This window comes from Protomyctophum parallelum (genome assembly GCF_964188405.1).
Source record: "Protomyctophum parallelum genome assembly, chromosome: 4".
NCBI classification, from domain to species: Eukaryota; Metazoa; Chordata; class Actinopteri; order Myctophiformes; family Myctophidae; genus Protomyctophum; species Protomyctophum parallelum.
This window is the reverse complement of record NC_139700.1, coordinates 43,453,422-43,478,329: the sequence shown is the minus strand read 5'-3', so window position 1 is coordinate 43,478,329 and position 24,908 is coordinate 43,453,422. Positions and strand designations below refer to the sequence as shown.

General features: G+C 43.1%; 2 protein-coding genes across 2 annotated transcripts in view; both read right to left on the bottom strand.

Annotated features, from left to right (window-relative positions):
• Nucleotides 1-6,409: 6,409 nt before the first annotated feature.
• On the bottom strand, nt 6,410-9,791 carry fezf1 (FEZ family zinc finger 1; the record flags this gene model as incomplete). The annotated part of the gene is made up of 4 exons (XM_083762818.1): nt 6,410-6,690; nt 7,581-7,713; nt 8,110-8,244; nt 8,757-9,791. 4 exons carry the CDS (start codon nt 9,789-9,791, stop codon nt 6,410-6,412), a joined length of 1,584 nt encoding a protein of 527 aa, XP_083618944.1.
• Nucleotides 9,792-16,781: 6,990 nt separating this feature from the next.
• The window catches only part of cadps2 (Ca++-dependent secretion activator 2), a gene marked incomplete at its 3' end in the record, with an annotated part of 161,750 nt that continues 153,623 nt past the window's right edge, over nt 16,782-24,908 (bottom strand). Inside the window, exons 24-25 of the mRNA XM_083763979.1 lie at nt 18,751-18,855; nt 16,782-16,952 (exon numbers count right to left, since the gene is read on the bottom strand). Coding sequence (XP_083620105.1) covers nt 16,782-16,952; nt 18,751-18,855 — 276 coding nt within the window. The remainder of the gene's footprint in view (nt 16,953-18,750; nt 18,856-24,908) is intronic.

Sequence of the window (24,908 nt, the reverse complement as noted above, 5' to 3'; positions counted from 1 at the left end):
GCTGCAGAGACGTGAGTGGTGTTGACTGAGTGAGTAGTGACTGCTTTTAATATACAATTTAGAGCTGTAGGGTGAGTTGCTCCTTATATAGGGCACACCCGGACTGTCATTGGCTAATGAGTTAAGTGGTGTGTGATTGCAAACACATGTGTCTCATTAGGGATGCAAAGAATGGAAACTGTCCACCAGAGGCTGCCATTCGTACAGCATGGAGACAATTCCCTTTTCGGGAAACGAGACAACATAGATTCCCTTTGCTCACGTAAGGCCTCCTGCATGAATTAATTTAGAAGCAAACCCAAGCCTTTTTAGCCTACATACACCTGTCGACCTGTGGCAGTAGTAACACCATTTGCAGAGATATGTGTGATGTGTGTCAGTGTCTGTGGTGACTTTCTTAATCTCATTTAAATATAAAAACGTCATAATTACATTCATATATATTTTTTTAATCTCTGCATCATCTAGAACTTCAGCCCACTTGCCATATTTATTGTATATATTTATATAGATCATCTCATCACCCCGTGACAGCCCATTTAGGACTAATATAACTAAATTGTCTTCATTTTGCTGATGCTCCACCTTAGCCAAAAGAACAGATCTACAAGCCATGGCGCAATGTGTTAATGGCGTATGTATTGTCTGTTATTTTGGAAAGGGGCGCCACATACGTGCAATATATGAATCACCAAATCTTTGTTTAATTTCTCAGTTCATATAACCCTAACCCTAACCCTTTAAACGACACGAAGAGACTCACCAGTCACCATGCACACACTCATGTAGGCTACACATGTAGGCTACATAATGTAATGTCCCAAATTATTGAAATGATACAATAAACTTAAAACATATTTAAAATATGCCAAGTATAGCCAAAGTTCGATTGATGATGTTTGTTAAATTTAAAAGATTTTATATTTAAACTTAATATTAAAGTCCCTATACAGTGTTGTACTCGCCATAAGCACAGACAGACATGAGACTGATAATTGCCCTAAAACCCTATATAGATGGCAAAGCGGCCTCCTGTCAGATGTCCATGCATGCAAGCAGTCCATATAGACAAATTCACAGAGAGTTGCCTGGGTGCGGCCATTACTAAGGTGTACCATTAAGCGTAGCAGCACTGATTAGCTATACACCTGGCCTACGGAGCACCTGCTCCATGGATTACACCTCAGTAATGGCCGCGCCCAGGGCACCCTCTAAGAGGGCACCGCTCTGTGAATGTGTCTATAGCGAGAGAGAGAGAGAGAGAGAGCCCAGTGTTTGGGCAGCACAAGCAGCACTATAGAAAAGAACAAGCTAGATATGATATTTCAACAAGATGTCTGGAGCTCTGCTAATCCTTGGCTGAATCCCTGAGTAGGCTAGGCCTAATTATGATATAGCTAAACTAGACCATTAAAAAGGGGGGAAAGCAAGGGTGTGTGCACTGTCAGTCAGTTGCCAACAGGTCAGGCCGCACACAGCGCAACACCACTTCACGGCATATATCATATGCTCATGGTGGAAGCCAAGGGACGTGTTGTGGAAGACTGCCCCGCACACGCCCCCTCGCTACATTGATTGATTGATTGAAATATTTATTAACAGTTTGTAGAATTACAGTACATTTCAAGCACAAACTCAATACAAAGACTGTTAACTGTGAGTGGACGACCCAATTAAGCATTACACTTGTTTACAACAGGGTCCACATTGTTCAATTCATCAAAACATTTAGAGACATACAAATAGACACTTCTATGTAGTTAAAGAACAGAACAGGAATTCATCATATAGAAATATACACATAGGAGGCCTGAAGTACGTTTCAGTTTCAATTGAAACGGGCCTCCGCCCTCAGGGGGCCTCAACAAAATAATGATGTCATAGGTATATGGGGGCCTCATATTTGGTCTTGAAACGGGCCTCCAGATTCCTAAGGCCGCCCCTGAGAACACACAAACACACCAAGCTGGCCATAGGGGGCGCTAGCTCCCCTCAAAGAGCCAGAATGCAAAATGCTTGTCATTCAGCCTAACTTTGAGTTGCTCAGTGGACTGTCTCTCACACAGCGATATGGAGAAAAATATCACACCTGCGTGACGTGAGCGGCACTGTTATCACCATACATCACATTCCGTGCTCAGCCAGTCAGCTTGAGCACATTCCGCGCATGCGCGAACACATGCGCACACGCACACACACACACACACACACACACAGCCTCAAAATACAACACAGCTCAGTGTTAGGGAACGCTGTAGCAATTTACAATTTAGGCATTTAGCAGACGCTCTTAATCCAGAGTGACTTACATTAAGCAAGAACAAAAAAGCATGGGAACACATCACATAAAAAGCATTTATCATGAAACATGCGTAAGCTAAGAACGTAACATGTGCAATATCTATATAATGAAACTATATTATAAACTATACACTATGCTATACGTGTGGAAGACCCATACATCCATAGATCCATAGACCCCATGGAGGAGACACCAAGCTGACTGGATACACTAATGACATGTACAAGTTGGACACCAGCACAATGGTCTGGACTTTAATTAACACCAGAGGAACTCCACCTCCTGCTTCATCAGCTCACTCTGCTACCATCATCGGGACAAAGATGTTTGTATTCGGGGGCTGGAGGTGGTACCAGGGGGACTGCAAAACCATCAGAGTGTTTGACACAGAGACCAACGACTGGCTGAACACACCTTTTGCACAACTTCTACCAGAAGGACGCTGGTGTCATTCAGCATTTATCTACAATGGAGAGCTGTACATATTTGGTGGCTGGAACCATAACCAGACCTTGATGTGTGGAAATTCAGTCCAGAGACCTTCTCCTGGAAGAAGGTTGAGCCCAAGTGGAAAGGACCATGTCCAATGTATGGTATGTGCTGTTGCATTGTGGGAGATTGTATCATCATTTTTGGAGGAACAAAAGGAGATCACACTATCTCTGATGAGCTGTTCATCTTAGACTTGAGTTCTTGTCTTAAGACGTTATGTAAGCTAGAAGTTATTCAGTACGCTCTGGACCAATCAGAACTCCCACACGACATCAGGTGGGAACTGGCAGCCATGGCAACCAACAACAACAGACGACAACAACAATAACAACCGAGACCACATTCCAGGCGAAGGAACAGCAGAAAGATCAAGAAATGATGGATCTGATGGTGAGCCACCTCTCAGCATCACTTACTGAGATTCAAACCTCAGGAGACTCCTTCTCTCCAGGCAGGCTCTCTACCCATTCAGCTAGGCATCAAACAATGACAATTGTTCCGTCCAACACAATGCGGTGGAAACACAAACCTGTGTCTGTATGTTCCAAACTGAACACGGTGGAACTGTCCTTATTTCTATGATCTTTTTTTATTTAAAGGACCAAGCAGTCCTGAAAGGTCCTTTATTGATATTGTTAGTTTTTTTTTTCCTTCTCCTTCTGCCAAAAAAACAATAATCGCAAAACTCGGCCTACAGAAAAAACAAAAATCTTAAAGACTATCTGGTACACAGCAAGCTAAAAGGAATCAACACACCAGCACGCCAGAGACCAGAATACTTCAAACTCAAACAAATAGTTAAAAATAGAACTACAAAACGCATGTTGGAGATTAAACAACAGATAACAGCCAGCACCCGCAACTGTGTTTATTTAATCACATGTGAAAAATGTGGCTTACAATATGTCGGAGAAACGAGTAAAACAATAGCTACAAGGCTGAGACAACACAAATACAATATTAACAATGCTAAAAAAAAGACAACTAAAAGGATTGTTCAACATTACATGGCACATGGCATCGAAGCTCTAAAAGTATCTGGACTTCAACACAATCCCAACTGGACAGTAGGACAAAGACGGTTTAATGGAAAACAGTGGATTAAGAACCTCAACACGGATTTTCCTGGAGGTTTAAACATGCCAAAATATTGTTTTGATTTTGTACCAAAACTCCACAGCCATATACATGCTAAACACAGCCAACAATCAATGGAAATCAGACTTTGAATATAGGGGACAAATTAGCACATTCCACACCAAGCCAACCTGGGACACGAAGCAAGAGTGTACAGTGCACTGAAGTCCCCTCAGTCAACCCCCGCCACTCTTGGCCCTCTCTCTCTCACTCGCTCACTCACTGCCTTGCTCTCTCCCACAATGTTAATGTTAAGTTAGTAAAGTTACACCTATTTTATGTAAATAACATGGTAAAATGTGCAGCATTGGGAGGTAAAGGGGAGACACTTTAATTGTGAAGGGACGACAGGATGAGGAAAGGTGTTGTTGTTGCTAATTGTGGAGAGTAATGGCTGCGTGTGATATTGAACAGTCAAACTATTCGTATCAATATACGGCTGTATCAAGAAAATAATGATGTCATAGGTATATGGGGGCCTCATATTTGGTCTTGAAACGGGCCTCCAGATTCCTAAGGCCGCCCCTGAATATACACATGTCCCCTTTGGGAAACCCGCGGCCATTGTCAACTATATGATCTATTCCCATTCCAAATCCAAACACTCGCAATCGCAAACATATAGTTATTATAACTCTGTTTCCAGGTTAGCCTATTATGAAAGGTTCCAAGAGGACAATGTCGTTTATTGTCGTATAGGCCAAAGATAAAGAGAGTCAGCGAAGCATTGTCGGTGGTTTATTCTATTATACCACATGATGTCCACTAGAGGGGGGAATATACCTATGCGTCCTTTCAATCCCTGGCTTTGGATAATGGATAGCCCTACATTCTTTGGAATTTAATTCTAGTTTAGAAGACAGAGTGGTCTTAACTCCTTAATATATAAAATACATACAAAATAATAACTATTAACTGTTTTATGTATTAAAAGCCCCACTCTTAAACAATACAAAAACGTAAAAGTATGCAGGCAAGTTTCCTAATAGGCCTCCTATTGAATCACGTGCAGGTGCATTAAAAGAAACAAAAGTAAAATGCGGACACACAACAGTTGCTTTTATTGTCATTTTCACAAGCGTCTCTGAAACCTTGAGTCATACTCCATACAAGGCCTGTTAATTAATTAGCTCATGGTGCTCGCTCAATTGGCTTTCGACCCAAGAAACCAACGATATAGTCCTTCAGTTTTCCTCTCTTTTAAATTAATTCAAATAAATATCATAAAACATTTCACAATAATCCTGAGATTGAAATGAAAAAAAAAAGAAAGAAAAAAATAGCAACGGCGGAATCAAAGTTCATTTTTAGTCCATAATAATGTCTCGATGATGGTCACGATTCTCACCTGCAGATAACTAAGCTCACAGCAGGGCCTAACAAGTGACACTCTCATAGGTGCAGTGGTGGACAAAATAACCCCAGTATATTTGAGTCAAATGATACTTCATTCAAATATTAAGTTGCTCGATCAAATGCAGATATGCAGACCTATTCTTGAGTATAGGCCTATATCTGCTTTTAAAAATGTATTCAAAACGAAATGCTTTAAAAAAACATGTATAGCAATTCAAATGTATAGGCCTGGCCTACACATTCATGTCCTTTTAATATCAATCAATGCATTGCTGGGCCATTATAATAATTGTATTATATAAGAAATGTTCGGCATCACAACCTATTGTGAGCTTGTAGATCAGCTAATATTGCAGGCTCAAGACTCTACACACAGCAGCATTGGAATTGTTGTCTTATTGGCTTTCATCTTATTGTTTATGTTCGATATGTTGTTAATGTTTATTATGCCTCTGTATTGTTTACTATTGTTTGTTCTGTTGTGCTGATGAAATATTCTGTAGGCTATACAGCGTGGTTGGTACAACAAAAGTTGTTTTTAAATATTCTCTATAAATAAACTTGATTTGATTTGATTTATTTTTTAAATATTCTTTTTTTTTGTATAAATATTCCTAGACATGTAGACTGCAGTCAGAGTAAAATAAAGTGGAGTGAAAGTCCGAAGTATATCCAAACAATACAAAGATTCAAGTTAAAGTACAGATTTATAGGCTACTCGTTATTGTCCACCACTGCTAAGGTTTAGGTGGGCACATCAATGTACAATAGGCTATATTTTGTCCAAAATGTTAAGAAATCAAATATTTGGAAAACGATCTTAAGTAATGTAAAGTATAGGCCTGCCCTAAGACTAGAACATTATTGATGTACTGTAGGTCTATAACGGTGCATGTTCAGATCATATAGATTACTTCCAGTTTTCAAATATTTTATATTTTTAACAATATTGTGACAAAATAGACCATTTTACATCGAGGTGCCTATTCGTCCTTAGTGCCTTGCATGCACTCTTCCTTTAGTGTCCAATCTCCTTATTGGCCCAGACACTCTTCCCTATACATCCATGTGCACTCTTCCTTAAAGCATATAAGGCCTATACTAGACGAGGCTTTTCAGTTTTCAGTGAGACTCGGAGGAGGGGGGCCGCGTCAACAGTGGCGAGGGGGTCTGGCAAAGCTGTTGCTGGCCCCCCGGGGAGTCGTGCAGCTTTCGGATGTGCTTTTTCAGGTCAAAGTTCCTGCAGAAGCCCTTGCCGCAGGTGGGGCAGGTGAAGGGCTTCTTGTCGTTGTGCGTGTGCATGTGGAAGGTGAGGTTGTACACCTGGTGGAAGGCCTTGTTGCAGATGCTGCACTTGAACTGCTTCTCGCCGCTGTGCGTCAGCTTGTGGTTCTTGTAGTTGCCTTTAGAGTTGCCAAACAGACGACAAAGAAAAATAAAACGTATTATTAGACCACTGGTTCTCGAACTTTTTCGTATCAAGGTAATTTATATATAGAGGGAATGCCACCCATTTTCAACAATTTACTATGCCAAGGCATTAATATACCTTAGAGTTGTTGTGTGGAAATCATAATTCTGTGTTGCCTATAAACTGCAGGTCTGAAAAAATATCGGTAACATTATGAAGTACTTTGTGATGTCACTGAGATGTACTTCATAATGTTACTGATTTTTTTTTCAGACCTCCAGTTGTAGGAAACACAGAATGGGGGGACTTTTTTATTATTGTTTCCACACAACAACTCTAAGGTATATTAATGACATACGGTATAGTATGAGCGGTATTCCCCTTTAAGGACCTCCACATTTATATTTTATATTTGGCCTCGGACCACCCCCCATCTGAACATGTATTGTGATGCTTTTTGTAGATCTGCTTTTTTTTTTTTTATAGCCAATAAATGGATGAAGTGAAGTGATTATTTTGCATGCAGGGGAACCCCTGAACCTCACAATGTGAGCTTGACTTTTTATGACAAATGCCCCCCCCCCCCCCAAAGAATAGGGATGCTGCAGTTCAAGTGGTTCATTGTTATTATAGCATGAAGAAAATGTTAAAAACAGAAAACAATACATGAGCAAATATTTAGGAGAAATTAAGCTCCCCTATATATACATTTTACACAATCGCAGGCACAACATAAGAATAAATTAAGAAATCCGAACTAAGATTTGTTATAGGCGATTATTAGCCTATTATAGATAGGCTATTATAGGGTAGAAGCTATTATTAGCCTATACCGGTATTAACGCTGCGATTTTAACCGAAAACGTTGGTTCTGTTTCTCACCTTTTTGATGGAAACCTTTCCCGCAGAACTCGCAGACAAACGGTTTGTATCCCGCGTGGATGCGCGTGTGCGTGTTGAGCGTGGAGCTGCGATTGAACGCTTTCCCGCACTGGTTACACTTGTGGGGTTTTTCCTGCAATTAAAATATGCAATGCAATAAAAAATAAGAACGTGTAACAATTAAATCAGGACAGCAGAGAAACAAACTAGGCCTATTTCTATATGTGAATGTGAATGATTATTGTATTGCATGCTCGGCCATAAAGACGCTAATTATACAGCACACACACACAAACACACACACACACACACACACGCACGCACACACGCGCGCGCACACACACACACACACACACACACACACACACACACACACACACACACACACACACACACACACACACACACACACACACACACACACACACACACACACACACACACAGTTATTTACAGCCAAAGAATATACCTTGCCTATTATACCTCAGTATGGATTATTATGGATTTCAATTATTATTTTCTCGCCTACCTGAGTATGAATTATTTTATGTCGACAGAGAGTGCTTGCTTGACGAAAGCCTTTCCCGCAGACTTTGCAGATGAACGGCCTCGCTCCGGTGTGAACGGGCATGTGGCGCGTCAGGTTGTAGTGGGCATTGAACACCTGAAACACATTATTATTATTATAATAATAATAATAATAATAATAATAATAATAATAATAATAATAATAATAATAATAATAATAATAATAATAATAATAAAATTAATAATAATAATAATAATAATAATAATGATGACATAGCAATGTGTTTGTGGAAACTTTGGCAAGACATTTGCCACGGACCGTGGCAAGATTTAGTTTTCACACACACCAATATAATTTTGATCATAAGACATAATTAGGCCAATAAATGTCATGAAGTCGCCATGTTTTCTTCAGAATATGTATACTGAATTATTTACTGCAAGATATAGGCTACACCGCTACAAATGGAACCAAATCCATTTGCAAACGAGACTAGTAAATAATTGTCATTTATATACTCGTTTTTTGTCCTTGACAAAAAAAATTATTTGGACAAAAATTACCACCACAAGCCAGCATGGCCGCGGCGATATGACCCCTATAATTTATGGAAGCATTTCATTTATTGCATTTCGTTTTTAAATTACCTTTCCACAAACTTCACAGGTGAACACCTTGGGCTTGCCATTCGGACACGCGCCGCTCAGCTTCGAAGAGCCCTTGAATATCTTGTCGGCGTGCAGAATGCTGTCCTTCATGTAGTGATGGAGGTGATGGTGGTGGTGGTGGCTCTGGGAGGAGGACAGCTCCTTGAACGTCATATTGCTGGAGGCCGGGTAGCGCTCCACGGCGCACGGCGCCGCCGCCTTATTGTTGACACTCGTCTTCTCCGCGTGCTGCAGGAAGGCCGAGGCCGCCTTGTGGCGCACGGCGGCGGCGTGCGCGGCGGCGGCGTGCTGGTGGAGGCTCGGCGCGCCCGCATGATGTAGCAGGTAGGAGGCCATGGTGGGGACGTGGAGGTTGACGATGCCCGCCGAGGCCGGACAGGTGCCCGCGTCCCCGCAGTTCAGGTAGCACACGGCGGCCCCCACGGCGGTGTGGAACGACGACTGGTTGACCACGCGAGGACGGAACAGCTTGTACTGACCCATGGCGGACGGACTCAGGCTCAGGTGGTCCTGCTGCTGCTCGGTCTTATTATTGTTGCTATAGTTCAGACCGATGCCCACCAACTCGTTGTTGGAGTGATACGAGGACGCGTCGAAAGTGTTCGCGTCCAAGCCGCCGAGGCTGAGCTTGTGGACCGGTTCGTACGCCAGCGGCACCGTGAAGGGGATCATGCAGTGCAGGGAGGGCGCGGGGCTCGTGTTGAGCGGCTGCTTTGGTTCCGTTTTGCCCGGAGCAGCAGCAGTAGCAGCAGCAGCATGGTGGTGGTGGTGGTGATGGTGATGGTGGGCAAACAAGTTAGGGAAAGGTATCGACGTCCTGGGTTCGGGCGTCCTCGCCATAATCCGTTCGATCGAAAAAGCGAGAGGCTTGTTGTTGCTGCTGCTCGATGAGGAGGTGATCATGTTGTTATTGGTGGTGATGATGCCCGCAGCGACCGGCGGGCTGCTCCCCGTGGAAGAAGCCGAGGGGGAGCCGAATATCCCCGCTGAGCTGTGGTGGAGCGCGCGGTCCATGACTTATTTCCCAAAAAAAACTAAAAAACTAAAACTAAACAAGAGGAGAGGACCACCCACCCGCGTCGCTGTGGTCGTGCGTGGCCGTGCGGTGGTCTACCCGCTGGGTTAGACTATATCTCTCACTGGACTGCGGGCGAGGACTCGGAGGGCATCATCATCATTATTATTATCATCATCATCATCATCATCATCCTTGTCTGTCTGTCTTGTTGTCCCGGTCGACTGACGGGCACTCAGGGCAGGCAGAGGCAGGGTAGCAGGGCAGGCATGCGGCCCCCTCCCCTCCCCTCACTGCTCCGATGCTGTTGATTGTGGACTCAATCACCACTTTAGCGTCTAGCAGGGGCCTGTTCAATACGGAGCGTGTTAAAGTCGAGACCCTCCGCCGATCGTTACACACAATCCAAGAAGAGAGTGAAGTAGAAAATTGCTCAGTTCTCCACTTGTCGCCTGCAGTGGGCGATGGATCTCTCTGACTGTGTGTGTGCGTCCGAAGAGGAGGTGCTCTTTACTTTAGTACCGAGCTGTCGTTCAACTGGAAAAGCATTTTGGCAAATCCGAGAGCATGAGAGGGGAAAGAGAGAGAGGTCCCCTTGTGGGCTCCGGCGTGACATCATTCAACATAAATCGCACGCACGCACGCACGCACGCACGCACACACACACACACACACACACACACACACACACACACACACACACACACACACACACACACACACACACACACACACACACACACACACACACACACACACACACACACACACACACGAGACACTCGGTGGGGGTCAGCGACCTGTCAGCCCGTTTGATAGTAAGGCCATATTTTGACATAGCCGTATATACCTTTTTCGTTTAGCGTCAGTTTCTTTCTTTTAGTTTCACGCATGTCTCGTCGTGGATAAATAAAACTAATTCGCCTAATCGCATTGAAGTATAAATCCAAGCGTTTAGGTTCTAAACACTTATTTGTAAATTGTAACACATTTTTTTAATAGTTTTTAAACACATTTATGTGTTTACAATCAAAAGTCAATCGTGTTTAGAATTAGAACACTAGGTGTTCTCGTGAGGTGTTTGACTATACTATAGTGACCATAAATATTTGGCATTTAATAATTATTATACACAGGTGTTTAGGTTTTAAACGCGTCACATCCAGGGATTTACAAAGGCCTATAGAAAATAATTTATGGATAAAGAATGGCTTTTTAAATCACAAATTATATTCGTTGCATATGAAAACAAATGTCAGGATCGGATGTCAATTTAGACGCAAAATCAATATGTCGAGATACGTGTAAAATGTTACCCCCCCTCCCCCCACAAGAAAGTTAGAATTTTAAATGTTCAAAGCAGCATGGACTTTATTTATTTCATATTATTTGCTTTATGAGGGTCTGCGTTTCTCCAGGGATGCTAAGCCTGCAGCATGCACGCCACTGGAACGGGTTATAGTGACGAACTGTGTGGGTCGGGACTTTATAGTTTTGGCATTTTTCAGGTGTGGAATATGAAATAATATCCCTTTTTTTTTCTTTTTTTTTTTTACAGCAGTGGCCATAGCAAGTCAAACAGAGCCATCTGTCATCAGTGAAGGTAGGAGTTGGACTCGGAGTATATAGCCTGCAGATGAATATCATATAATTCTCAAGAAGCATTTTTAAAGGAAAATATTATATCTATATTATATCACTGTAACATTTGCAGGAAAAAATAGCAATGTATACAATAATAAATAATAATAATTATTAATTATTATTATTATTATTATTAGGGGATAGGCTACTATTATTATTATTATTATTATTAAACTAATTACTATAATAATATGAACAAGTGCATGCAATTCAAGTCAGCCAATACATATAGGCTGCCTACCATTTTTTAGCCGTGACTCGATGCATTTTATTATAGGATTATGCCCCATTAATTCAACTGGAACATTTTTTTCATAATGTTTAATAACATCGGGCGAAAAAAAGGCTATACGCCACGCACGCACGCGCACGCACACACAAATAATAATAATAATTAATAATACAGGAATAACGATAATAATTCAGTGCATGGTCAAATTTGGTGTCAAGTAGCCTATAGTAGAGCAGTATATATCCATCATCAGTTCAACGTTCTGGGGGTGTGGAGGGGGAAATGAAATGACTGAAGCCACCCACATGTCTTCCTTTGTCCTGGACTGCATTGATAAGGATTTAAAGACTTAAACGCTTTTCAAATGAGTGTAGCCTATACATCGTTTGGACTGACATTTCAATCTGACTTAATTACAATTACACCAGCTCCCGAATATAACGCTAATCCCCCGTGTTTTTCTTTTCTACATGGTTGGTGTTATTATGCTGCTTGCGCATGTGTGCGCGCGTGCGTGCGCGCGCGCGTGTCAATCGTGATAGAGTTCGAATTCATATCTTGAATCGTTCCATCCATGCATGAAGGTGCAGGCCCGGCTTTGTATACATATATCACCTATATAGTCCTATAGAGGCTGTATTAAATAAACGTGATTATTGTGCAAATTATAACAACAAGAATAATGCGGTTTTACGGTTTACAAATATAGCCTATACATTTTGTGAGATATTTCCTCTCTAGGCGAGATTAGTCTGTTTACTTGTAGGTTTTTATTAGCCCATCATTTATTATGGTCATTCTTAGAGTATGACCACCCTATTGTAAAAATAATAATAATAATCGTCAGTGTTTTAATTAAACCTCCAAAGCGTCTAAAATGGACTTATATGTTTAGCCTATAAAATAGATATTAACCTATAATTACGTGGGCCTATAGGCCTCTGTAATGACTGCATGATTGCAAGGCTAATTTGTTGAGGAATGAATGAAGCCTCATTGTTTGGCATCATGTAGTATACCCCCCCCCCCCCCCCCCCCCATGATCTGAAGACCACCCTGCCATTCGCTCCATGCAAGCTCCATTTATACTTCATAATATGACGGTGCAGCTTAGGAGTTGCAGCCGAATAAATGCAACTGGAGGCTTTTAATTAATTGCCATTCACTCTCGACGGCTCTGGCCAAGTTAACACAGAAGACCTAGAGGCCATTTCTAAAACATGTTCTTCTAAATCCTACTGAAAACATGTCTGTTCAGTGGTGCTGCCGGTGCGCTCACATTTTAGCAACCCCCAAAATACATTTGGTCACGAAATTATCTCCAAATTATATTTTGTTCCAGGGACCCCCAGAGGAAAATATTTGAGTTAAAAACGTTTAAAAAAAAGTATACAGCATTCAAAGATTTGCACACATTTTCATCAAAAAGAGCAGATCTACATGCTCATATAGACCGGCACGAGGTGATGTGAATCATGAGATATGACTATGAGCTCCTCTAGATCTGAGCTCATCCGATAAGCTCCTAGATGTGCTATTTTTGAAGATCCAAAGTATAAAATGATACAGATACTTTCCCAGTTTTAATGGGTTAAGTGCATATATGCCCAGCTGGCTGTGCCAACATTGCTTCAGTTCATAAAGGATTGTCGGAGTCATCTCTCTATATACTGTACATATGATATACCAAATTACCACAACACCAGAGATTGCTTTAAAAACACTTTAATTCTAACACTTGGAACACACCTGAATAAAACAGGTGCACAATAATGACACAATATAAATATACTTCATACATTTTGTCCACGTCTCTTTTTGTGTTGTTTGCCTTTGAACTCCACTGACACAAGCTCATTGAAGTAGAACAGCTAAGACGGCAACCGAGACTCTGTAATATAATAATAATATACATAACCAACCAATCTCAAGGAGAGCGACTTATTGAGCAGTTCTTAAATGTAAAGTGAAGCCTGACTTGTACGCCGTCGTGTGAGGGTGTCTTACGCCACAATTAGACACATCTACTGTACCACAAGTTCTTAAACTGTTTTGTGTCAAGGACCCCCAAATTCATTATTTGGCCGCGGGCCCCCACCAATGTATTGCACCACGGACACTGAGAAGGGTATAGATTTGTGTGGGAAAAGAAAAAAATAGCAGATCTACAAGCTCGCAGCATGGCACAAAGTGATGTGCTGTGAGCTTGTATAGATCTGCCATTTTTAAATGGCCAAGGTAACACAATTTAGCTGGAACCCCTCCAACATGTGTTGTGAGCTTCTATTTTTGGCGTGTGACACTGTCACATGGCGGAGTCCAAAGCAAGTGTCGTGTAAAACTCATTTTTTCCCCCCCCAACTGTTGACACTCAAACGATACAACAAATACATTGACAATGTCACACGTTAACCCTCGCTCTGCAAAGCCTCATTGTTGTTCAGAATAACCAGAGATCACATGTTTCAGACATTTACTGCACGGGTATAGGCTACTCTGTCACCTCACGATCACAATCTACGGTATTAGCGCATCGTCGCTGCCAGGCAGAAATAATACGATAATAATCTCAGTCATAACGCTGTCTACTTGATCATTCTACAGCGTCACACAAAAGCATCGGAAGTTGCAGAACTACAAGCTCGAAACGGAGCGCTAAGTGACATGTTTTGAGCTTGCAGATCTGCTAATTTTATTGGTATTTGGTTTTGGTAAAAATAACAGTTTTGGACATGTCGGGGGGCGGCGGAGCAGAGGTGATGATTGACAGGCAAAATCCTTCAACAGTGACATTTGCTGGCAAATTGTAATTTTTTCCCCCATTGCAGCTCAGAAGGCTTCAGAACACACAGAGAAAACCCCCAGACCACAGAAAAAAATCCACTGAATGTTTCACAGTTCAGGTTGTAATTGAGGTCTTAAAAACTAAAAGGAAAACTAAAAAATTAAAATCAATGAAAATGAATGTCATGAAAGCTGTGTAAGAATGCAATAAAATAAAAGGAGCATGACCCCAGAGTTACTGTGTCAGTGGTCTTTTTGTTAAAATTACTTGTCAAATGGCTATATATTCTGACTGTAATCATTAAAAAAAGGGTCTCCCTGTCTCTCCAGCTCTTTAGGAAACAGAAAATGCATATTCTAGGTCGGGATACCAATTGTATCCATTCAGGAGAGAGAACCCATAAAGGATACAAGAAAAATAAGTGCAATTGGAACTGATGACACAAAGAAATGAGCTGGAACTGGAACACGATACAATTTAAAATTGGCTGAAATAAAATGTATTTTCTGTTCACTAAAGAGCTGGAGAGAAATGGAGTCCTGTTCGCCTACTGAACAAACACAGCAATGATTATACTATTCAAAGATAGATATTTCACTTTTTAAAAATAAGCGTTTTGTTTGAACCAAATAAACTCACATACCCTACATTTAACCCCTCAAATCGACCCTTGTACAGCATGTCTAAGTGTCACCGTTAAACTAACGGAGGTTGCGTTGGCGTCTCTGTCAGAGAAACAAAACCAGTACAAGTTAATACCATTCTTTGCTGTTGGATACATGGCAAAATACAAGTGTTCATTTTAAATGAACTCTGAGGTTTTTGACGGCATGTACATAGCTACAGTTAAGAAGGTGGATATTAAAACAATTAAATATTAGTTTCACACCACAATCCTGGGTGGTGGGAGTTTTAAGAGTTTGACATCCGACGGCACGTGAACTTCAATTTGATAAACAGCTTTGCGTCACGCTGCTGCTGGAGATCAGTCGGCGACCGACCGCTTCACTGAGTGGGAGAAAGTGACATCATCATCAGAATATGGCTGGGGACATTCTCACTCTGAACGGGAGTGTGAGAGAGACAGACCACACACACACACACACACACACACACAGAGATGGGGAGACTGATAGAGAGACAGAAATATACAGAGAGAGAGAGAGTGATGGATGTCTTCCCATCGAAGACACGTTTGGCACGCTTTCTCTGCACTCCTCACTCCCGATTGTTCCTTGATTGGCTGCCCTTCATACATTGTTCTGACACACAACCTTTACTATATACTGTACATGTATCTCATATTATATTTGTTTATATTCTTTGATCACACACACTCTCACTCTCACACACACACACACCCTCACACACACACACACACACACACACAAATGGTAAATGGTGCATTTATATAGCGCCTTTATCCAAGGCGCTTTACAGAGATTGTGCATTACATTCACCCATTCACACACACATTCATACACCGATGGCAGCGGAAACCATGCAAGGCACCAACTAGCACATCGGGAGCAATTAGGGGTTCAGTGTCTTGCTCAAGGACACTTCGACAGTAACACTGGGGGAGCCCGGGTTCGAACTGGCAACCTTACGGTTACCATCCAGGCACTCTACCCCTGAGCCGCCACCGCCGCGCACACACACACACACACACACACACACACACACACACACACACACACACACACACACACACACACACACACACACACACACACACACACACACACACACACACACACACACACACACACACACACACACACACACACACACACACACACACACACACACACACACACACAGTACAGGCAAAGCAGGTGCACCGTAAAGTCCTCAGTGTTACAGGGATATTTTACATTCAAACATGTTTGGGGTCATCTTTTTGTCTATATCACTGCAGACAACCTTTAGGTTGCTTCATTAATTTTATTGTCCTTCAAATACACGAGGGGGCCGTGTATATTTTCAATTACTTTTTTTCCGTGAATTTCATTATTTATTTATTTGATTCAATATCTTTTAATTATCCATACCAAAACCAAGGCTGGGTGTTTTCAATGAGTCCATTATGGTTAGTTTGAAGGTGTCTGATAAAAATAAATATAAAAAATAAAAATCTAAATACTGAATCGAGCAACCTATACAAAACTGTCTCTCAAAATGACCCCGACGATGTTTTCAAAGAGAAACATCCCTTAAAAATGAACGAATGAATTCAATGAACACTGATGATTTGGTCGTACATGGATATAGGGACGGGGTTTTGGCGGGGGACATCTTGGAGAGACAGACAGACAAAGACAGACATCAGTCCTCGTCCTCGTCACTGTCCCTCATGGTGACGCCCTGCAGGCTGTGGCCGGTCTTGACGGCGGCCGTGGCCTCCTCCACCGTCAGGCGGTTGTAGACGGTCTCGTAGCTCTGGTTGTTCAGCACGCCGTCCAGCACGCCTTGCAGCCGGAAGTCCCGGTAGGTCTTCTGTTTTTTAGAAAAAAACGTATGTTTATGTTCTGAAAACCGCATGTTGCCATTTCAGTGGTTCTCAAACCTTTTCATGCCAAGCACCCCCAAATGAATATGTATTTGACCGTGGACCACCCAGATAAAAATATTTTGTTCATGGGGAACACGAGAAGCAAGATTTATCTAAAATAGCAATACTAGAAGCTCTTCTTGATGCGCTATGAGCTTGTATCTGCTATTTAGCTCAACACGAGCACAAGCACTTTCTGTTTGCGTTGTGCGTTTCATGGTGTTCCAGCTCTGCGGTCCATTATGGCTCTTTGCTTCATTAAGTCTGAACTAAGTCAAGTGTGTTACTAACTCACTGCTCATTACTGCAGACTATGAAAAGACTAACAATTAAGCTGCTGCATCTCACTTCTTTACCTCAACCTCTCAGCGGAGCTGAAAAAGTCTTTTTTTATATATTCCAATTTTATTTCATCATATTAGCCCTGTATATTAACCTGTTGAACAGCACTCTGCAACAAGACAATAACATGATTCCTTTTCTTAGGGCTATATATAGTATCTGTCAGTCCTTGTCTCTTTTATGCCCATATAATGGAGATCCCTGATGTCATATATGGAGCACAAAAGGGGCTTTAATTGACCCTTAAGACAAATACAAATGTCATCTGAGCTCAGACACTGATTGGCAACATGTACTGTTGTACTGTTGTACACAGAATTAGGAAGGAAGTGGACTAAGAAAGGGGAGGAGTGAAACAGACTACTTGTTTCTACACAAAAAAGGAGGTGGTGCCTCCAGAGGTAAAAAATCACACCCGTGTGAAGTGAGGGGCGCTAATATATTAAAGTCTAACTCATGTTTCCATGATTAGGTGATGTAATGATGATGTAAAACAAACGGTGTCAAAACAAACATTCAATTCTCTGGCCCCTTCTATATCCAGCTTTAGTTGTGTGTGCACATACATTGTCCTACACAAACATTAAATTGACAATGGACAATTTTATGCCATAGTGTTTGAGCAAATAGACACAGGCGGCAGGCCCTCATTTATCAACGCAGCGCACGCCCCAAAATGGACGTACGCCGGAATCACCGCAAATGTATCATTTATCATTCCAGCGTGAACTTGAACTTTGGCCTACGCCAGGCCAAAATTCACCCCAAAACCCACGCTCGAATTTCAGGCAGAATTTGCACTCCATTGATAAATGAGCGCCTCAGTGTCTATTTTACGCCCCCTGAGTCACTTCACACGGGTGTGATTCATGTTTTTTAACAGAATGGGTCCCCAGATCGTTACCTTAACGACCTTGATGAGTATTTTCAGCTGATACATGTGAAGATCGTTACCTTAACGACCTTGATGAGTATTTTCAGCTGATACATGTGAAGATTGTTACCTTAACGACCTTGATGAGTATTTTCAGCTGATACATGTGAAGATCGTTACCTTAACGACCTTGATGAGTATTTTCAGCTGATACATGTGAAGATCGTTACCTTAACGACCTTGAGTATTTTCAGCTGATACATATGAAGATCGTTACCTTAACGACCTTGATGAGTATTTTCAGCTGATACATGTGAAGATTGTTACCTTAACGACCTTGATGAGTATTTTCAGCTGATACATGTGAAGATCGTTACCTTAACGACCTTGATGAGTATTTTCAGCTGATACATGTGAAGATCGTTACCTTAACGACCTTGATGAGTATTTTCAGCTGATACATGTGAAGATCGTTACCTTAACGACCTTGATGAGTATTTTCAGCTGATACATGTGAAGATCGTTACCTTAACGACCTTGATGAGTATTTTCAGCTGATACATGTGAAGCTGTAGGTCCATCCTGTCTGTCAGCCACAAACACACTGCCTTCATGGTGCTGGTGTACCATTGCTGCAAAAACAAATAAATATAAATATAAATAAATATATGCCCATGTGACCAGCAACAATATAAGAACAGATAGTAAAACAATATAACACTGGATGTAATAAAGTAAAAAATAAATCAGTCACAAAATTGGCCACATGTTTAACTGATGCCCTACTCAAACATTAAAAGTCCATAGACTTGGCCACCTTTCTATTTTTTTGTTAAGTGCTCCAAACAAACATTAAAAGTCCATAGACCTGGCTGCCATATGACATCATTTCAAAAGCCAGGCATTGGCGGGGCTTTAGCGCCCCTCAAAAAATATAAAAAAATATTCCATTTCAATGGAAGTTGCTCAGTGGGCGTTTGAAGCACCCGGAAGTATACTCTCTCTATACTTCATAACCTCCATGAATGCGCCTGGACCAATATTCATGAACGAGCGCTCTTCTACATCCTGACAGTTTTCTGAAAAAGCTATGTTTCTATGTCAGTCGTTCTTCGATTTTTCAATAGCTAAAGCATAACGTAATGCTAACACCAAAAGGGGTTCCCGACTAAAATGGGTTAAACCCCAGCTGCGCACTCGTTTGCTTGGGCAGGTATACTTCGCCCGCCTGCAGTTCCAGCTTTGGCCAGCAGGGTGGGGGTGGCTTCAACATTTCCCAGACGCCCTGGGGGCCTGCATGCACATCATGTACAGCGGAGCAGTGCGGCTTCACTTGTTTTTCTCTTTCTGTCACTAAAACATTATTTTACGCACTGAGCAATATACAAAAACGTACATATACATCATCACTCATACTGTATGTCCAAAACGGTTACATTTCAGGATAAAAAACACCCGTGTGAAGTAAGTGGTGCAACTCCGTGTGGGGGTCCCCGGAACGTCCAGGCCCGTTTCCAGTGAGCAGCCCCGTGTCCGAAACGGTCGAGAAATGACAGTTACCATGTGGGGCTCCCCCTCTACAGTACTGTACTGTACTGTACTGTACTGTACTGTTACACCTGAAATCATCATATGTGACCAGATTTGACTAAGAGACTGCCATCACGCAAATTACAGCTTTTTCTCCCAAAATGAGTTAATAGCACAGGCAGACTCTTCACATACTAGCTGTCTGAAATAAGTGTCAGAGCTGAAATCGACATGTAAATATGAAATAAATGCCCAAGCAGGTGTAATGTTAGAGACCACAGAAGTGAACCTTTCAAGCCTGTTTGCTCAACTCACCATTACTCCATAAGCCATATCTCCAAAACTGGTGGGTCAAACTGAACAACCAATATGTCAATTTGAAGCTTATGATTCCCTGCTTTCATACGACATGAAAAAACTAAAATTCAAAAAAATCCAATGGCAATCTCTCAGTCAAATTTGGTCACATATATACAGTTAATACTGTATGTATGTGTGTGTTCGGCTGCACTACAGTGACCAAATGCTATTTCCGTGCTCAGATACAGGTAGCCAGCCAGACAGGCAGGCACATTCAAAGCTAGTAGCAGATTGACAAGCTCAAAACGTATCACTTGCGGATCTGCTACTTTTGATGCTTTTGCTTAGTTAAATAATAGAATATCACAGGAAAAAAAGCCTGACAACGTCGATATAAAACCCAAACCAGATAATGTTTGATGGAACGTGTGTGTGTGTGTGTGTGTGTGCGCGCACGTGCGTGCGTGCGTAGGCAGCCTATATAGGCAGTGAGGACTATAGCAATGAGGAGCATCCTGACGAGCAGGTAATTGAGTGGTGGACACCACCTGGTCTTTGGTTTCCATGTAGAATTTAATCTAATTTCAGGGGGAAAATAAAATGCAGCTGTGTCGCGTATGTACAAACTACCCACAAGCAGCACCAATCAGACGTTAATGTGCGTCCCCTGGAGCCGAGACGCGCGCTAATATAGCTATAGCTCGGCCACGTCGCCCTCGGTGGGGCGCGGGCGGGCAGAGGAAATTGAAAGTGGCGATGCTCTTTAATTGAGCTGATTAAAAGAACGAGAGCGGAAACAGATGGAGGAAATATGGACATGTAGGAAGTGTGTGTGTGTGTGTGTGTTGGCTTGTGGCGGAACTGTGGGAGGGTGACAGGGACGTCGATTCGCCGAGTTTGTCCATTACGTCTAATTTATGCTCTGTCGCACTGAGAAAATATACAGTATCTCACACAAGTGAGTATACACACCCCTCGCATTTCTGCAAATTTTACAATAATATCTCTTCATGAGACAACACTGAAAAAATGACACTTTGATACAATGTGAAGTATAGTCACTAAGTGCACAGCTTGGATATCAGTGTCGATTTTTATTTTCGCCTCAAAATAACTAAAAACACAGCCATTATTTCCAAACTGCTATGGCCACAAAAGTGAGTACACCCTCTGAGCACTGCAGGCTGACCCCCCCACCCCTTTAACCTCTGCAGCAATGCTGGCAGCACTCCTATACGTCGATTTCCCAAAAGACAACCTCTGGATAGCCCAGTTTCCCTTCGGAAACTGGTGTATTCCAACATGATAATGACCCCAAACACACTTCCTAGATGACCACTGCCTTGGCTAAAGAAGCTGAGAGTAAAGACGATGGCCTGGCCAAAGCATGTCCCCAGGACCTATAAACCCTATTGCGCATCTCTGGGGCGTCCTCAAACGGAAGGTGGAGGAGCGTGAGGTCTCTAACCCATTCTGACCTGAGATCAGATTCATACGAGGTTTCCGCCGGACACACACTGGTCTGATGAACCCATTCTGACCTGAGATCAGATTCTAAAAAATTTCAGTCGCTCTTCGATTTTTCAAAAATAGCAGACCTACAAGCTCGTATCTCGTTTACATTGTATCAAAGTGTCGTTTCTTCAGTGTTGTCACATGAAGAGATATCGTTAATTTTTTTTGCAGAAATGCGAGGGGTGGTGGGCACGGTGGCACAGTTGGTATTGCTGTCGCCTCACAGCTAGAAGGTCCTGGGTTCGATTCCCGCTCGGGACGCTGTGGGTGCTGGCGGCGTGTTTCCTCCTCAGATGGCCATCAGTGCCCATACCTGAAGGCGGGGTTGGCGAAAGGGCCTTTCTGTGTGGATTTTGCATGTTCTCCCCGTGTCCCCTAGGGTAGGTACCCTCACAAAAAACATGCAGTAATCCTGGTCTCTAAACTGCCTCCCCCTGGCCAGCCGGGGCGCCTCATGGAGGGGAAAGGAACTGGTTGGAATAACGTGTTCCTTCCACGCGCTACATCCAACCAGGGAAACTCCCCCCTGTCAGGTGTAAAGGAGCAACTTGGACACTCAGGCATGAAGGAAGCATTAGTTAAGTCCGTTGCTCTCCCCAGTTTGGTGGAGGGTGTGTAGAGCCCAGGATCACAATAGATGATTGACACAGGGGTGAAAAATGGGTTACAAAATCGTGGGATAAAAAAAAAATATATTAAAAAAAAAAGAAAATGCGAGGGGTGTACTCGTTTTTGTGAGATACTGTAGCTGATCTAAGCTCAAGATGCACCGTGAGCTTGTAGATCTGCTATTTTCGGGGCAGTAAGGAAAGGGCCGTATAGCCGGTGGCGGAGTGGACCACAGCTTCTCTCTCTATAGCCGCGCGGCGGTAATGACACACTTAAGTGGCTCAGCGCTGTGACACCATTCTAGGCATAAAGAGTGAAGAGCCAGACAACACATGTGGGCCTTGGCTGGAAGGGAGGTTGGAGGTCATTGTGTGTGTGTGTGTGTGTGGGGGGGGGGGGATAGGCAGCCCCCTCCCTCTCCTCCCCCTCGTCCCCGCGCCAAATTCATTGCCAGGCCTCCTCCTCGTCAGCGGCTCAATCAAGGTGATTTGGCCCCTAATGTGTGGAGGATATGGCGAAGGACTCGACCAGCTCCCCGCAAGGGCATGCATTATTATCCACTCGTCTATACACAAAAGACAATCCCCTGGTGTGACGCTTATTCAGAACACAAATAGGTGGACAACCTAGCGTGAGCATGAATGCGCACGCACGCACGCACGCACGGCCGCACGCACGCATGCACAGCCGCACGCACGGCCGCACGCACGCACGGCCGCACGCACGCATGCACGGCCGCACGCACGGCCGCACGCACACACGGCCGCACATATGGTCAAACACATGCAGCCTGCTTAACTGGCTGAAGAATGTGTTTACAAGCGCATGCTATAGCAAAACATGCACAGATGCACCTATACACACATATCCTTGTAGTAGAACCATGTAATCAAGCCAATCGCACACCCAGAATGATGCATGCTGCTGGCGGTTGGCCCAAAGCTTTTAGCTCAAAACCAGTGTCTCTGTGAGAAGGACAGGAAGAAAACGGATTGTATGCACAATTATGTATACTATAGCCTACTCATGCCCAGATAATACAAATAATAATATAGAAATCATAAGAAAGTCCTTCTGATACACAATACAAACACAGGTCGATCATTTATCTACATTTGTTTAGAGTACTGTGTGTAAAATAGCTTAATCAGTCATGGCTATAATAGTCTAATAACATGTGTTTAGACATGTACAACACAGGTTATGTATGTACTACAGTCCTACTTGTTTCAGAAGCGTGTTGAAACTGTTGATGTTGGCTGATTGATTATTATTATTATTTTTCATTGATATTTTTTGTTTTATTATGTTATTTGTTTTCCGGAAGTGTGAATCACTTTGAGGTGCATTTTCTTTTGATTACGTTATGCATGTTTACGCTATGTTTGTTCTGAATGTTTATTATTATATCAAAAATAGGAATTGAAAAATCCCCCAAAAAGGTATAGCACATCCAACATTTCAAATCAATGGAGGACAAAATACTCACATTTCCACTACAGAATTGTATGTATAGCCAATACAAACAATTTTAGAGTCTACTAACAAATCGACACGCAGAAACGTTGTTATGAATGTTTACAGAAATCTATTGACGAAGATTTGCGATCAAATTCTCTCGGCTCACGTCTGAAAATAAGGCAGATGGTGAAACATCTATTTTGTGTGTGTGTGTGTGTGTGTGTGTGTGTGTGTGTGTGTGTGTGTGTGTAATAGACAGCGTAGGAGTGAATGTGAGACACTGTGAGACCCTGCCGTTTGTCCCTCTTTCGGCGCATGACTGGATGTGTTTAGGCCCTATTAGGCTTGTATCCCCCCCCCCCAACACACACACACACACACACACACACACACACACACACACACACACACACACACACACACACACACACACACACACACACACACACACACACACACACACACACACACACACACACACACACACACACACACACACACACACTTCCTTTCAGGAGAAGGCTTTTTACAAATCAGCAGCACATAGCTCCTGTCTCCAGGTTTACCAGGCCCCAATCCTCAGAGGGAACAGTGGGGCGGTGGTGTCTGTTGTACAGAGCTGATGGTTTGTGGGGGCATAATAGACGCCTTGCATCAGCATACTGCCGCGTGTTTACCACTCAGCACTAAATGCACTTTGGAGTGAATCTGAATCCAGGGGTGGGTTCAGAAAGTAATAGGGGTTTTGGATGGGTGGGTGGATGGATGGGTGGATGGATGGGTGGGTGGGTGGATGGATGGGTGGGTGGATGGGTGGGTGGGTGGGTGGATGGATGGGTGGGTGGGTGGGTGGGTGGGTGGGTGGGTGGATGGATGGGTGGGTGGGTGGGTGGGTGGGTGGATGGATGGGTGGATGGATGGGTGGGTGGGTGGGTGGGTGGATGGATGGGTGGGTGGGTGGGTGGATGGATGGGTGGATGGATGGGTGGGTGGGTGGGTGGGTGGGTGGGTGGGTGGATGGATGGGTGGGTGGGTGGGTGGGTGGATGGATGGGTGGGTGGGTGGGTGGGTGGATGGATGGGTGGATGGATGGGTGGGTGGGTGGGTGGGTGGATGGATGGGTGGGTGGGTGGGTGGGTGGATGGATGGATGGATGGGTGGGTGGGTGGGTGGATGGATGGATGGGTGGATGGGTGGGTGGGTGGGTGGATGGGTGGGTGGGTGGATGGATGGATGGATGGATGGATGGGTGGATGGGTGGGTGGGTGGA